The sequence below is a fragment of the Agrilus planipennis genome, unplaced genomic scaffold (genome assembly GCF_000699045.2).
Source record: "Agrilus planipennis isolate EAB-ADULT unplaced genomic scaffold, Apla_2.0 scaffold13, whole genome shotgun sequence".
NCBI classification, from domain to species: domain Eukaryota; kingdom Metazoa; phylum Arthropoda; class Insecta; order Coleoptera; family Buprestidae; genus Agrilus; species Agrilus planipennis.
In genome coordinates, this window is record NW_020439040.1 from 521,193 (window position 1) to 537,972 (window position 16,780).

Consider the following 16,780-nt stretch of genomic DNA (forward strand, 5'->3'; position numbering starts at 1 on the left):
ATATTTAAGTAAATTTTCCTTTTTCATTTTCTAAGTTGATAGATAACCTTCTCTGCACCTATTTCATGCAATTATTAATTAAAAATTTAATTATCTAATAAAAATTTCAATTCGTGTTAAAACAAAAAGAATCTTGCAAATAACACATTGCATATTTTTATATTTTCTTAAAAGAATATAAAAGTTTAATTGTAATCAGGTAAATTTGCATATGAAATTCGAAAACGTTTAACTATCATCAAATTATTGTCAATAAAAAAAAAATTTTGCTGACTTACCTGACACAAAACCTTTATCTATTTATTTATTTAAATTACTATGAAAAGGCAAAAACATGCCAATCATTTACTTCCAAAAACGCAAAAAGCACTGTCAAAACAAAACAGTAAACTTCTTGTCCTTTCGTATTTTTTTTTAATTGTATTCCAATGCCAAGTGATAATCTCTTTTGACAACCTTGATGGAGATACGCAAACAACAAGTTCGGTATTAGGTAAGAGAATGTGTCGCCAAAGGCAATTTTTAGTAATGACTTGAACAATTTTAACAACCTTTTCGTAGTCAATCGTAAGATCAATAGTAAACACACACAAGTGTGTCTCGAATTTTTAAATCCTCACACGCTGCACTTCCTCTATTATTTTAAAAAGCAAAAATGGAACAGAAATTATATTATTATAATGTATGTATAATATAAACGCGTCGCGTTGATGTCCTAAATATGTTTCATAGATCATCGACGATCACATAAAACTAATTCTTTTTAATCCTCGGGGAAAGTATTTTTTTTTTTAGATAAAGCGTACCCTATGCTCTTTTCTGTACCCCGAATAATGTGTGTATAAAATTTCATAATCGGTTTTACCCACGGCTTCGCACGCGTTGATGTTCTAAATAGATGTAGAAGATCATCTTCGACCACACAAAACTAATTTTTCTATCCCTTAAGAACAGCATTTCGTATTCTGGATAAAGGGTACCCTATGTCCTTTTTTGTACCCCTGATAATGTGTGTACAAAATTTCATGATAGGTTTTACCCACGGCTTCGCTCGTTTTAATACCCTAAATACGTTCTAAATATCATCGACGACCATAAAAACTAATTTTTCTAGATAAAACGTACCCTATGTCCTTTTCTGTAACCCTGACAATGTGTGTACAAAATTTCATGATGATCGGTAGAGTAGTTAAAGCATGAAAGCGTAGCAAACAAAGAAACTCACCTTCGCATTTACAATATCAGTTAGGATATTATTCAAATTCAAGCAAATGAAGAGCTTCATTTCAAATATATCTCGCACTTAGCCACCTATACTTATGTCCGAAGGTTATGGCTCAAAATAAAATTGCATAATTTATTTAATTATAAAAATTTTTAAAATCATTATACTGAACAACGTGTTCGATAAGCAAGTCAGTTTATTATTTTATTTATTAAAAAACATAAAATGCCTTTTAAAGAAAATGTTTATACTTGTTCCCTGGAGTCGTTCCCTTTGGAGCTACTCTTGACATCTGGTCGTGATTCCAATGTCCAATCTAAACTGACCATCAGTGTCTTTTTCATTTGTTTACTTACTTTCCATTTCCATCTGAGATGCTTTTAAAACATTAGCTGGCATAACTTGTTCATTTGTCTTCGAGTGGGGCATCAGGAGAGAAAGAGAAGAGAGACAGGTGTGACCGTGATCCAGAAAAGAATAGACTATAACGGGCTGCTTTTTAATACTTATATGAAATTTCTTCAAACTTTCAATATTACAAGGTAATTGTGTGTTTATTTCTTAGTAGCCTGTTCATAATTCGTACAAACCAGTCGGTTTTAAGACGCTTTCGGGGGCGGTTTGCTCGGAATTTCTTGCCAGTCCGCGTCGCGACATTGTTGCTTTTTATTGTGCTTTAAAGGAACCTTAATTTTTTAGTAAGTTCTTATCGTTATTAATAAATTCTAGTTAAAAGACTTCAATAGTTTAATGCCAAAGCTACAAACAGACAATTATTCTCAATTTTTATTTTTTTTATGGGTACTTAACCAACGTACCCATAAATTTTGCTTTTACGGTTCAGTATGAGCGGAATTGTGATATTAAATTCACTTATTACCTCTAAAATTAATTTGTTATTATATAACGCAAATACTTTAAATGCATTTTAACCACGAAATAAGATGGTTAATTAGAAGGTAATCAATCATAAACTGCAGTTAATTTAAACTTTAATTAAAAAGTTATGTTTAATTAAAATCGTGATAAAAATACTTTTATGTTTATGTTTAGAAGGTATTATAATATTATTACTTGTTTATTTGTCTTGAACTTCAGTATTCTTATAGAAATGTTAGATTTATTACGTTATAGTAACACATGTAGGTGCAATATTTTTCTGGTAGTTTCTAGTAGCTGCTTACAAAATTTTCCATTTTAAATAAAACACGTTTCATCATTTAATTTAATTTTCTTCTTTTAATTTCATTAGCACTCCAATACATGTTAACTTACATATATGTGAATAAATAAAAAAAGCTTAAAAGCAGTTACAAGTACAAGGAAAATAATTAGGAGTTGTGAATTGTTACTTGACCTTTTTATATTTTCCGTCCACATCTATTTTATAACTCATCTTTTCTACTTTGTAAATTTCGTCAGCAGTGGCGTATCTAGGGGGCTAAAGCTCCTTCTCCTCCAAATACATCTGAATAAAGAGAAACTTAACTTAAAAACTCACATACTTTATTTTAAGTAATAAAAATTTACGCTGTTTCGTCACAGAAGAACTTCCTAAATTGTTGTACGATTTCTATTCAACCTAAAAAGAAAGTGAACATAGTAACAAAAAAATGAATGTTTTAGGTACACGAAAAACATAACTTCAAGTGCTAACAACTTAAACACATAGACTGCAACAAAGCGGTCATTATCAGGGATGTTTCAACCCTATTTTCTGTTACTATATGAATCTTTTACATGTGTGATGAGAATAAATTGTGGAACTATGGAATAAATTATATTTTTTGACTGATTAATGTACTTCTAACTCATGTTTAATATAAGTAAGGGAATTTCATCTAATTTGAATTAATACGTATATAAATATTAGAAGAAGACATTCTGCCCAAAAATTTGAAACCTGTTTTTCAACACAAAATTAGGTAGATTAACATAAAATGTATAGGAATATCACTAGCTGAAACATTAAGAATCCCAAAATTCCACATAAAAACGTTTAGATATTTCAACACAGTTTCGACACCCAAGGTGTTATCGTCAGTTGTAACCATAAAATATACTTAAAAATGCTATAGACTATTAAAACAGGATAAATATTTACTGTTAATTGTAGCCACATATACCAATTAAAGGTAATTAACTAAGTAATTTTAATTTAATAAGTACAAAGTACAAATGATTTTGTTCTGCCTTTTAAGTATTACATTAGCAAATATGCTGTTTTTCTTTTTCTTTTTCATAGGTAGATATTATGTTAATAATAGCATAGGTCAGGATTTTTAAAATATATTTTCTTATTAACTTGTATTATTCAAGGTTTCTTCTTTTACTGGAATATAAATAATGTGCATGCATATACATATATTTATAGACACTGCTGATGGATAAACTTGACCTTCTGTATTTTAATAAAGAAGTCTAGAAATTTTTCTGAAATAAATGAGTACGTTGAATTTAAAAATGTTTTGTCAAGTTCAGTAAATCACAACGTTCTGAAGGCACAATTAAATTACCTGCACAGTTTTTTCTTATGTTGAAAATTCCCAAAAGTCGAAAAAACTCATGAATTTTATGATAGATGACCGTAGATTTTCCATTCCAACAAATGAAATTAAAACATTTATATTTTACTTTAAATGCTTCTATTTCGTTGAATATGAATCTATGTGAAACATTTCTTGTTTCTAATTTTCTTAGTAGGTAAATGTTAAGGTATTTAATGCAGTAATTGCATAACAGAAATGCGCATATTTCAATTAAAACAATAAAGTGTAAAATGTGTTAACAAAATTTTTAAATATTTCATATATAAACATTGAAAGAGAAAGCCAATATAGTCTAGAAAAATAAGTTTTGTGTTGAAATAATTGTCCTTCTCTTAGTATGGTGTTACGTTAATGCATGTATAAAACCTTCTTTTATTACTTATTCGTATGCTTTCTAAATAACCGAACTACATTTCACTTCCCATTCTGTCTTTCTACCTTCTTTTTTTCTTTCGGTTCCTGTCATCATCAATAAAAATGGAGCCACTCCTTAAGATAACTGATAAGGCATCAGTATCGATTTTATTTGAATGTACAGGAAGTTTGTACCACTTAATGCTTCAATTGCGTTAGAACGACTTTTCTAATTATTTATTGAGTAATACCTCCAAAGCTACAACAAGTCCAGCTTTACATATGAGCCTAAAGAACATTCCTTAAATATATTCGGGATGAGGTATAATATAGCATTGTTATGATATTTTACACTTTAAAATAACAATAACAAGGAATATCAATAATAATCATCAAAAACTTATCAGAAAGAAGCGTTTAAAAGCCCATCGAAATGGGTTCAACTGTTTTGAAGAATATCCCGTAGATAGACAGATAGACAATTTCTTTTTAAGGGTAGATACTTTGTCAGTTATTGATGAGTATTAAGCATCCAAATAAAAAATGCAGTTATTTTTAAAATTACAAACAAATGCTTCAATATGTAAATAATGATTACAAAGTGGTAAATCGAGTTGGAGTTTCTTCATTCCAATTGGTTGTTTTAACGAATGTGTTAATCACAAAAATAAACCTTTAATTTGCTATAACGTATTATATATGCAGTAAAGCGCCTAACAATTTTAAAAGCAAATAGCGCTGCTGCTACTAAAATTAACTTAATTGCCAAACTAATTAAAACCAATTTTTGACGATTGACGAAATAAAATGTGGACATGTCGCAACAGCTTTTACGTAGTTAATTGGTTTGTATCTTGAAAGAACACGAAATTATATGTTAGTTGATGATTTTGTCAATTAAATTTTGATTTGTGTTCCCAAGCAATTATTTCTAGTTAAAAAACATAAAGCGTATGTACAAATGCATCGTTGGTGGTAATTTGTAAGATTGTAAGAACATTGCATTTAATGCGTTAAAAGTGAAAACCCCTTTCTCTGATGAAACGAATGTTTGGAATTTTTTGTGTTCATTATTCAAGAACAGTTCAAGCCAATGTAGGAAAGATCAGGTCATGCAGCGAAAAGATTTGCGAGACTTTGTTATTAAATTACTTTTCTTACACAGTAATAATGCAAATGTGTTCTTCAAGTTGATCTAAGAGCGAAGTTTACTTTTAGCGTTGATTAATAATAAATTAATTAATTACATTAATATAAATAAGGTACAATTTTATTTAGGCTTGCAATCGCTGGAGATACATTTTTATTTATTTTTTTCTTAAACTATAAATAAATGACAAAAAAGGCCATAAAATATTTCAAAGTGCAGGATTTCTACCTCCCTTTTTAAGGAAGAACTATTAAATAACTTACCTACTAATATATGTATGTATATGTTTCTAATGTTAAAGTTAATTAAAAAACAAACCTGTTTGTACTTCTTGCAAAATTACTCAATAATGAAATAATTATCTTTGTCAATTTAATTACTGATAATTGTGTAATTTGTCCATGATTTTTTATTTTTTTACAAGTTGACGTCAAAGAAATTTTTTGAAAATTAAATATGCGTATGCCTGGACTAACTTTTATTGATAGAGTCACAAGGTTAGTGTCGTTGGTTTGTAAAAAACACTTTTTCCCTTCTTCCTATCCTTGAATCTTCAATAATAATTATAATAATTGACTTATCAACATTTCATATAATAGAAACTTTTTTTGCATTGATAATGTGGTAGAATGATTACATAAACGTTAGTTTAATATGAATGTAACAATAATTTGTCAATTTTTCTTTCTTTTAGAATTAAATAGACAAACTTGATCGAAATACATTAAAGAAGCCAATACAAAAACATATCAAAAGTTTTTAACGAAAAGCAATTTTCGGACTGTATTAATTTTAGAAATGATTAGGTCATTTAATGTTAATAGATTCATAAAAGTAGTCTTGAAATTAATTCACAATCAATATAATTTTATGGTGCACTTGGAATGCAGATAATATAAGTAGCATTAACGCTGGATATCCTTAGGCAAAAATTCATTTATTAAATATATAAGATTTAGTAGTTTCGTTCTCTGCTAATTATTAGTGTATGTATAGAAACCATAACCATCTGCATTTATGTTTATATACTTATAGTAACAATAATTATATTTATTTATTTATCTACACCAGATAGATAACAACAATTGCAGTATGCAAAACTGATATTATTACACCTGGTTGAAAGTTAAGAGTACCTCTTCATGATACTTTAAAATTAGTTGACTGCAAGTAAAAGTTATGAAAACATTTTTTTGAAGTTCAGACTTTATTTATATGTATACTTACATGTACTTAATAAATGGTATTTATGGTACATTGCCTTGAATCATAAGGAATTAATTTACTTAACATCAACCTTCAAGGAATTATAAATATAAATATATAGGTATTAGTAATTGCTGTGATTAGTTATTAGCCAAATTTAGACAAAAAAAAACAAATTTTGATAAATAGTCGATTTCTGTGTCATGCAAACATACAGACATGAAGATGTAAAATGATCAGTCTGCAAATATGCCCACAAGTAATGACTGGACAAATAAAATTTGAAAAATTCAATGAAACTTTGGCAAACCTTTTTGTTAAATTTGACTGTATACTACCACAGCTGAATTGTAGATTGTATTTATTTTTTTTTTTTAATATATTCCTTTAAGTCCGAGGAAGGTTCCTATCAAGACAAAAATTGGAAAAATTGCACAGGAAAACGTAAAAACCAAATGCAATATTGGGTTTGCAAAGATTGCATGGAACATTTTTGTTTTTCGTCAGATTTACTTGAAACTTTGTCTTAATGCTCTCTCATATAATTTGTGAAACATCTATCTCGGCATTTTAAAAAATTCAACCTCCAAAGGGGGGCGGGTAAAAAGAGGTTGCAATATTTATTTGGAACATATTTTATTTGTGATTGAATTTACTTGAAACTTGGTATTAATGCTCTTTGATATTATTATTCAAATAAAAAGAGGTTGCAACGTTCCCGTGGGGTATATTTTATTTGTAGTCGAATTTCCTAGAAGAAGGTTGTTAATCAAATATGTACGTGTTTTGGCAATTTTTAAAAATCAACCCTTAAGAATGAAATGTTGTTGCTACGTTTGTATTTGAAATCTCAGATTTTATATAAAATCAAAACTTTGGGAGTTAAAAGGTTTTGTGGGAAAACAATATTAATTTCTGCGAGCGAAGCCGCAGGGAAAAGCTAATTTCCAATAAAAATCAAAAGAAGCAATGCAAAACATCGTCACAAAACTATTCGCTATTTCTTCCAAAACTTCTTACGTATATAAAACTATTTGTAATGCTTAATTTAGGTTGCTGTGTGTTTGTTCTTAAAAAAACGCCCAAACACATGATGGAATGAAAATCGTTAGTTCTATCCGAAAATCGTCGAACCGTAGCATGATTTAAAAACCGTAACGCCTTTCGGTTTTATTCAGTGCATGATAACTTCATTTCTTATTAAGATCAGAGCCGATAACAAATTATAAGTGGCTGACATGTTACTTAATAACTTTTTTACAATAAAAAAATGATGCGTATGAGTAGCCAAATGCGTAAGTGTTCAAAAAGAAAGAGATATTGTTAATTAACCAATTTCATGTATGCTTGACGAAAACAGAACAAAAACTAAAGTGCAAGGTATTCCACACTGCTGAAATGTTAATATGGTCTCTTGTATAATCCCAAATTTTTCAAAACCAATAAAATCTTTAGAATGCCTACTTTGGTATTGCTAAAAAGTTCATGCAACCTTTAGAAGCGCTGTCATTTTTATAGTTTTAATTTCAACAATTCTTTTTTTAAAATGACTGATTGCCTAACGTTTCGACAACAGTTGTGGCTGATATCTTCAAAGATCTATGTGTATGTCATGTATGTATACAATGCTTTCATATATTAATTTAAAACCCTCTTCAAAAGTGTTGCAACCAATAAATTTAAGTAACAACCACGTAATTCACTAATAAGTTGGATGACTTCTAAACACTTACATATGTAATTAAGTAATTATATTCATCTCCTATTCTTGCCTTTATAATAGATACGTATGAGATGACGTTATACCTTGAAGGAATTTGTAATGTTGATTCTTCACTTGACTTGTTCGTCTGTATTAACATACCTTTTATTGAACGGGTTATTTAAATTTAATGAATTAACCTTGACTTAGATAACTGGATCCGTTTAAAGACAGTGGAAATTTCATTTACGGTGAAATGACAATAAATTTTGTATTAATCAATGACAACAGTGGAAAAATATCTGATAACGTAGTTAAAATTCAAATAATTTTGTTTTTGAAAAAGAAAATTTAACACTTAACCTTATACAGACCCGTCTTTCACCATTTTTAGTTACAACTTTTAACAGTAAACTTAACGGCATTTGAACTGATGCTGATTCGGACCTATAGATCGTGGTTTGTTGGAGTTGCTTCCTAACGTTTCGCTAACATGAGTAACGAACTTCTTCAGAGATTCTTCTATCTTCAATGTCGGATGTTCGCGGTGACATTCTTTTTCATTGATTTTCATATAAAAATACTTAAAAATTGAAAATAATTAATATTTAGGTTATAGTATTGTATATTTCAATTTAACTCGAAATGATATGTCAGACGACAAGATAAAACTAATTTTTCTATTCTTTGGGAATAAAAGGTACGCTATGTTCTTGTGTGTACCCCTCACAATATGTGTACAAAGTTGTATAATGATCGGTTAAGTAATTAAGGCGTTAAATCGTTACAAACAAACTTACATTTGGATTTATAATATTAAGTAGGATTTTTAAAATACATCCATTGTTATCATTAACAAACAGTAGGTACCTAAAAGATGTATTTCAAATGAGAAATTTTTCACAACTTTCTATTTGTTAACGTCAACCACCTACTTCTAAACATTAAAAATAAACAAATATTACGCGCTTTTTTTTCTAAAAATATCCCAAATTAATTGGTGATATTTTAATAATAGCTACCACCAAAAAATGAAACTTCTCAAATCAATTTAATTAATAACTATAATTACCGTATATAATTTCTACAAACTTCATATGTTAACCATTTAACGAAAATTTTCCAACACTTATTGCGATGGTGCCTATAATAAATAATTAAGTAGTTTTCACCTGTAAATTTCCATCGCGTTTCGTTCGTTATTTTCTACGCAACTTTAAGAAGAAAAATGGGACAAATCAGTTACCCAATTGAACTTTCAATGCTTATTAAAAAATTTAATTAAGTTAATAGTGAACGTGTTCATATAATATCACTAGATTTACTCGTTTTCTGAGTACTCGTCAATAAATTAATTGCGATTAAGACACAAATGTAGTTGTTACAAGATTACGTAAAAAAAATAGAAGAATAGTGATATGGCTGCTTCAATTTAACTCAATCACATTGTTAAATATGACAACGAAATTGCAATTATTGTAGTGAAATCACATACTCAAATTATTTATGTATGTACATCTAGGTAGTTACAGGGCTATTCATTAAAAAAAAAAGATAAATAACACCCTTTCACTTTTGGAATGTGATTTTCCTCATTAGGTTGAATTCAGGTTTAGAAAGTGATCCTTGAAGATTTAGTATAAGTATACAAAACAACCGAATTAAGAGCTGTTGCAGAAAAACTGGGTCAGAATAACAGAAACTGTTGACATACATACAGTAACAAAAGAATTATTTACCTTATTTTTATGCATACGAAAATGTACGTATGTAATTCTTTTTTATAAGAATAAAAAGTTGAAGTATCTTTCTAAAAATAAAATAAATCTCTTATGTAGATATTAATAAAAAGAAAAGTATCATTGAAACACGATTTAAATTTGAAATCGTTGAAGTTTTCTATATCTATTCATGAGTCAAACGAATACGTTTATTAAAATTTGTTATAAGTAATATTAATTGTAAAATTTCTACGTTAATTAATAAATTAATGGGGGGTTTCAAGAGTTCAATAGATAGATAGATAGATAGATAGATAAATAAATAAATAGACGGCCTTATTAAAAACATTATCGTTTTATATACACAATTTGCATACTATTCTGTTACTACAAATGTATTTTACAAACTAAATATTTTATAATTTAATATTTTTAGACCATCCGTTCCTTCCTTTTGAATTTCTATTTTTTTTTGTACCATTTTCAGTTATTCCACATCTCTTTGCTCTTTCTTCTTTTAAATAATATGGTTTTTCCTCCCTTTCTTTCCATATTTTCTTGTATTCCTGTGTTTCTCATTTATTTCTTCAGTTTCCATCTTTAGTACGTGATCGCTCATTCTCTTTCCATTAAAACTTTCTTCTTTTCTTTTTCCATCTTTCCCTTGTTATTTTCTTTTCTTCGGTTTGAATATTCGATATATGTATCATCCTTAACTTTTATACATTCTTTTAGTAACGCATTGTCTCCCAAATTTAACACTTTCAAGGTCTTTTTGAATATTTTAAGACCATTTTTTCTGTTTTTATTTCTTTTTGTGATAGGTATTTGGGTGCATTTCTATCTATTTTTAAAATCCACCTTATACATCTGTCTTGAATACTTTCAATTTCTTTTCTTTCTTCCAATCCCCATATTTCCGATTCGTACTCCAAGCTCTCTACCAAAGTCACCAATATAGACATTCATTTTTTCTAACTCTCTACAGTAACGACCAGTTTATTATATTATGCCAAGACAATAAACCATTGCGTTTCGGTCTTAACTTACTCCAGATAATAGTCTAAGCAAGACAGAAGTAATTGTCAATTTTTGTTATTATATTAAATTAGTGAAATGTCTCATTGTGTTGTATTTTTTCAATGTAAATTTTTTACTAATGAACCTGCACTACTTACGATTGGAAAATCGATGTACTGTTAAATAATACTGTAACTGTACAATTAAAAATTTATTGTACCCTAATCCATATTTCTGCAGATATTATTGGATTTTTAACTTTAATGACATATAATAGACGCATTTAAATAACGTTCTTTTCCTGCGGTATTTGTTTGAAATTCAATAAAAAATGTTAATAAAGGTTAGTTCCCAGAAAGAAAGAAAAATAAACGTTTCAATGAATAAATTAGCAGTAAATTATTTAATAATTTGTCTGTTTGTCTCATATGTAAAGATTAACACACTTTTTTTATCAATAAACATCTGTTCAACGGTTACCTAAATAAAAAATAAATCAAATGTTTTACTGTACATCAGGTATTATGTACATTAATTTGCATATTGTAGATATGATTATAAAAATATTTGAAATTCTTTGTAGGTGACGATGGCCGAAACTCTTCTTCTTCCCCCCGAGGAACGGGGTAATTGTTCAATTTCCAGATGGTACAAAGGAAAATCCGTTTTCATCACAGGAGCTACAGGCTTCATGGGCAAAGTCCTTATTGAGAAATTGCTCTATCAATGTCCTGAAATAAAAGAAATTTACATATTTTTAAGATCAAAAAGGGGACGGAGTCCTGAGCAAAGAATCGCCGATATGTTCAAACTTCCAGTAAGAGATGCTTCAACTTTTAATCATTTTAATTCGGAACATATTTTTACAATCCTTTTACTGTTGTTTATTAGATGTTTCAACGTCTTAAAAAGGTGGACCCAGATGCCATTAAAAAAATAAAATCAATCCATGGCGATATAATCCAAGAAAATTTAGGTCTGAGCACTGCTGAACAAAGTGTTTTAACCGAAAATGTATCAGTCATATTTCATTGTGCTGCTACATTAAAATTAGAGGCTCCACTTAAAGATGCTATCGAAATGAACACGGCTGGCACCGAAAAAATTTTGGAACTGGCCAAAAAAACGAAACACTTGAAGGCACTGGTACATCTGAGTACCGCATTTTGTTCTGCTGATTTACCGGAATTTAGAGAGAAGGTAAAGAGAGTAAATTTAGAGTTACTATTACCTGTTCTATTTAACTAATTCTATTGAAAATTTCAAGGTTTATCCTTGTCCTGACAATCCCAAGGATGTTATCCAAGTGGTTCGATGGATGAGAGACGATGCTCTCGTTAAAGCGACCCCTGCAATCATCCACCCCCATCCGAATACATACACTTACAGCAAAAGGCTTGCTGAAACCCTTGTAGCTTCCGAATATCCCAATTTACCAGTGGTTATTGTTAGACCTTCAATTGGTAAGTAAATATTAATATAATAATGGATTCATCTACTAACTTTTGAAATACTTCAATTAGCAACAAATAACAGTAACAATAACAACATGACAAAAATTTGTGATGAATACCATTAATGTCGTAATTGTTGTGTTTGCTTATTAATTTATTAATTTACGTAGTTACTCCGGCTGGCGTTGAACCTTTACCTGGATGGGTGGATACTTTAAACGGTCCCATGGGTCTTATGGTGGCTGCTGGAAAGGGTGTTATACGCTCAATGCATGTGAAAGGAGAAAATCGTGCCCAAGTTGTGCCCGTCGATCTCGCAATTAATGGAATAATTAGTGCCGCATGGAAAATTGGAACTATCCAAACTAAGTACACACTTAATAACATATAATAAAAATTCTGTTTATTATTGTATACTTTTTTGTTTGCAATAGACCTAAAGAAATTCCCGTGTACAACATGACACAGGATGCGGTGAAGAAAGTAACTTGGAAAGAAGTTTTGGATACAGGAAGACAAGTCGGACACGAATATCCCTTCGAGATGCAAATTTGGTATCCGGATGGAGACATCAGATCGTCCAAATTGATGCATCAAATCTGTTGTATTTTCTTGCACTGGATTCCGGCATATTTTATCGACTTTTTGCTCTTTGTATTCCGTCAGAAAAGATTGTTAGTCGATACATAAAATGCTCTTACTTTTTGTTAAGTATTTTTTTTCCAGTATGGTGAGACTTATGCACAAAATAAACGACGGTTTGGAATTGCTACAGTTCTTTACGACACGGGAATGGATTTTCGATAGTACAAATTTCTTAGCGTTAGCTGGCGAACGGACGCCGGAAGATAAGAAAGCATTTTTGATAGACTTTAATATTATGACCCCTGAAGAATATATGAAATTGAGTGTTCTTGGAACTAGGCAATACTGTATGAAGGAGGACTTGTCAACGATACCTAGATGCAGAAGAATCCAAAAAGTGTAAGTATACATATCAACGTGTCCTTAATATGGACAATTTTCATTATTGTTATTGTTACTAATTAACAAAATTGTTTAATGTACCTTGTTTTTCTACTTCCCTTTCAATTTTAAATATTTTGTCTTTGCATTAGTCATCCATCTCCTATAGTCTTCCGTCGACTTGGAATGTCTTATTTTTTCCATCCTTCTTTCCTCTTCTTTGCACTGAACGTATTGGGTCTTTCCTCATCAATTCTATTGCTTCTCACTCCCATCTCTCTCTCTATCCATTTCTAATCTGCACTCTTTTAGAATTTGGTTTTCAGTGTTATTATTTATTTTTCCTTACTATTTTAGCACTCTAAGTATTTTTCTGTAGTTTTGCCTTAGTCTCTTCCAAGAGAATGTACTTTGACGTTCTGGACGTTTGAAGTTCTGGATCCACCTCATGTATCTGCAGATTTTCCAGTTTTCCTGTGATTTAACATTCCCAAAAATACTTTTCACCAAAATATGAAACATCATCATTTTCCTTTTCCAGTCTCCTCTAAATTTCCTTTCTCCAATTTCCCATTCCCCATACTTGTGTCATGATTCTTGCTGACTTCTCTGTAATTTCTGTTAAGTGTGCTTCATTCCTGTTGTTTCTTTGCAAATCTGTTCCCCTACATATTTGAATTCTTTTACTTCTTTTCCCCATTTCCAACAACAAAATATTGTGTAATATTTATGGTGAATTTTACACCATGTTTTTCAGATTATATATAATAGACAGATTATTCGCATTATTCTTCTATATGGGATTAATATGGTTATTGTGTTCATTTTCTGATACTGCCAAATCGATATTTGATTCTGTTGGAAAGTATGCCAAAAATGTACCTGTTGTTGGATCCCTCGTACCAACTAGTTAAATTTCCAAAAGATAGATTGTTGTTATAAGTAAATCAAATGGTTGAAAAGTATGTGTATCATACTTAAACTCGTTAAATACTTTTATGTTGTATACGTTTTGGTTGTTTTGGATTTGGTAGGTCTGTTTTTATACTTTAATTTTTGATATTTTTTTAATTTTCATAATAAAATATGTGTAATAAACATGATTTTGAATAGTTTTTTATTTATTGGATTAGATACATTATACTTATTTAACAATTTAACACTCAAGGTAGGACATTAACATTATTATATTAGTAACAAAAGTACTCAGCTAATCAAATTATAGAAGTTTGAAATAAATATTAGAAATTAAATATGATTTTATTTAACAACGTGATATCAAATATACCTCCTATTATAATAATTAATATTTTATACGTTTTTCGTTGAGATATTCGAATGAAATACCAATATTCCAAAAATACTATTTAGCGTACACACTCGAGGTTAATAACCTTAGGTCGCAATTCATAAATTTCGTTCAAATATTTTCATTTAGAAAATTTATGAATGAATCCCCGCATCAATGATTCTGATTGGCTGACAGTAAGCACTGTAAGTAAAGCAACCAATAAAATTTGAAATGAATTTGAGTGTAGCTTCTCGACAATGAAAAAATGTAAACACAACTGTTTGCAACAGTTATTGTCTTATTTTGCAAATTACCCACAATGTGATAATAACTTGTAATTAAAAAGGTGTTATTTAACCTTTCACTACAGTGCATTATGTTTTAAAAGAGAAGTTATAGTTCCTCCAAACAAAAACGAGATAAAAATGTTTACAGTTTGGTCAGCGAAAATAAATTGGTTTGGTTATCTTAATTATACTACATTAAAAATTAACTTCCAAACAAATCAGTTTTATAGTCCAACTGTGTTTGTCGATTGATGATTTTATTGGTTTTTTGTTGAAAAGTTGTTTACCTATTACGAAATAATTTAATATAACAATGACGTTACAATGCTGTGGAAGTAATAACTTTTACTAATTATTGATTGTATTTAGAAGCAGCAGGGTGAGTGGATCTTCCTAATTTAAGTTTTTATTTTATTATAAAATACCTACAGTGCTTTTAGAAACACCTATGCAATATTTTTTATTAGAAAATCGAGGTTATGTTTAATATAAAATGTAATCTTATTGTAGATCTTAGTTACGTTAATACTGTGATGAATTTATATTTGTAATCTGCTGGAAAACGTAGTGTAAGCATGCCAAATTATAACTCCATGGGATCAAGAGAACCTATATGGACCCAAGTGGCTGATCCTGAAGATGGCTTAAGGGATATAGCTCAGGAAGAGGTAGGTGCAACATTCAGTTATGAGCATTATTTTAAATTAGAGTTTTTAGATTCAACAAAGTGAGAATATATGTGGAAGTAGGAAAAAGCACAATGGCATAAATACATTTACAGCAACAGTATTTATTGCCGGAGAAATGGCAGGAAGTGGTGTGTTGGCTCTACCAAGAGCTATAGTTGATGCAGGTGAAAAAAATATTACTAAATACAATATCCCTATTAGTATAAGGCATCTTCACATTCACTACTATTTAATTTATCTCAAATTTAATATACATTCGTATCAGTCATCTGACTGATAAGTTGTTTATAGGAATATTCCTTTTCCCTATTTGATAAAAATGTATGTCATATTAGTACATAAGTCCTATGATAAGTCATGGTCAATGTACTAATCATAAGATAATAATATAAGAAATATCATTTTGATGATGCAATTTTCATTATTATTTATTTATTTATAATAGACTGCTCTAAATGTTTGCAGAATGAGTATACTGTTACAAAAAGTTTATCTTTTCAGTATATTTCTTCTCTAAATGTCTTGGCTGTTGTATTATTGTACCAGAATATAAGCAATTCACATATGATTTATCACAAAAAGTAATGGTAATTGTTTTATGTGCATTTATGGAGTTTTGATTTCATTTTTGTCAAATAATATCTTCATTATTGATTAGTGTAATACTACAATCTCTAAATAGATCAAATTCTTAGCTAATAAAACTAAAAAGTAAATTATATCAGATTATCATAAAGAACAAGATATCAATGATTATCTTCAGATTTCTTTATTATAATTACTTTTACTCATTTTAATTCCTGAAGAGCATTTATTGTCCCTAAACGATCCACTTCCTCTGTTATGTAATAGACACAATATTTATGAGGTGGTCCTCAAATTGTAGGATGGATTGGTTTAATCCTGCTATTAGTTTTTTGCGGACTTGCCGCTTATGGAGGGACAAGACTAGGCGAATGTTGGGCTATTTTGGAGGAAAGGTTCCATGAGCATCGTGGACGCTCAAGAAATCCTTATGCAACTATTGCTCAAAGAGCTGTAGGCAAATGGGGAAGGTAAGTTTTTTAAAATTATTATTTTTTTTAATTTGTAGGTGTATGTAGTGCAAATCATAATACTATAAATTATCAATTTTCTCAAATTTATTTATATTATTTATATTTTCT

General features: G+C 29.4%; 2 protein-coding genes across 3 annotated transcripts in view; both read left to right on the forward strand.

Annotated features, from left to right (window-relative positions):
* Nucleotides 1–14,402, forward strand: part of LOC108744273 (putative fatty acyl-CoA reductase CG5065) — a 19,868-nt gene extending 5,466 nt beyond the window's left edge. Inside the window, exons 1-8 of one of the 2 annotated variants that reach the window (XM_018479968.1) lie at nucleotides 1,742–1,923; nucleotides 11,511–11,744; nucleotides 11,819–12,127; nucleotides 12,195–12,390; nucleotides 12,552–12,750; nucleotides 12,816–13,055; nucleotides 13,108–13,365; nucleotides 14,105–14,402. In XM_018479968.1, coding sequence (XP_018335470.1) covers nucleotides 11,517–11,744; nucleotides 11,819–12,127; nucleotides 12,195–12,390; nucleotides 12,552–12,750; nucleotides 12,816–13,055; nucleotides 13,108–13,365; nucleotides 14,105–14,261 — 1,587 coding nt within the window. In that variant the 5' untranslated portion in view covers nucleotides 1,742–1,923; nucleotides 11,511–11,516 and the 3' untranslated portion in view covers nucleotides 14,262–14,402. Of the gene's footprint in view, nucleotides 1–1,741; nucleotides 1,924–11,510; nucleotides 11,745–11,818; nucleotides 12,128–12,194; nucleotides 12,391–12,551; nucleotides 12,751–12,815; nucleotides 13,056–13,107; nucleotides 13,366–14,104 lie in introns of those variants that run through there. The other variant, XM_018479967.1, reaches the window with a different exon arrangement.
* A 483-nt stretch (nucleotides 14,403–14,885) lies between these two features.
* The window catches only part of LOC108744169 (amino acid transporter AVT1H-like), a 3,465-nt gene continuing 1,570 nt past the window's right edge, over nucleotides 14,886–16,780 (forward strand). The window contains 4 exon segments of the mRNA XM_025976763.1: nucleotides 14,886–15,304; nucleotides 15,436–15,593; nucleotides 15,643–15,778; nucleotides 16,501–16,780. The exon segment at nucleotides 16,501–16,780 is cut by the window's right edge and continues 2 nt beyond it. Coding sequence (XP_025832548.1) covers nucleotides 15,501–15,593; nucleotides 15,643–15,778; nucleotides 16,501–16,780 — 509 coding nt within the window. The 5' untranslated portion in view covers nucleotides 14,886–15,304; nucleotides 15,436–15,500.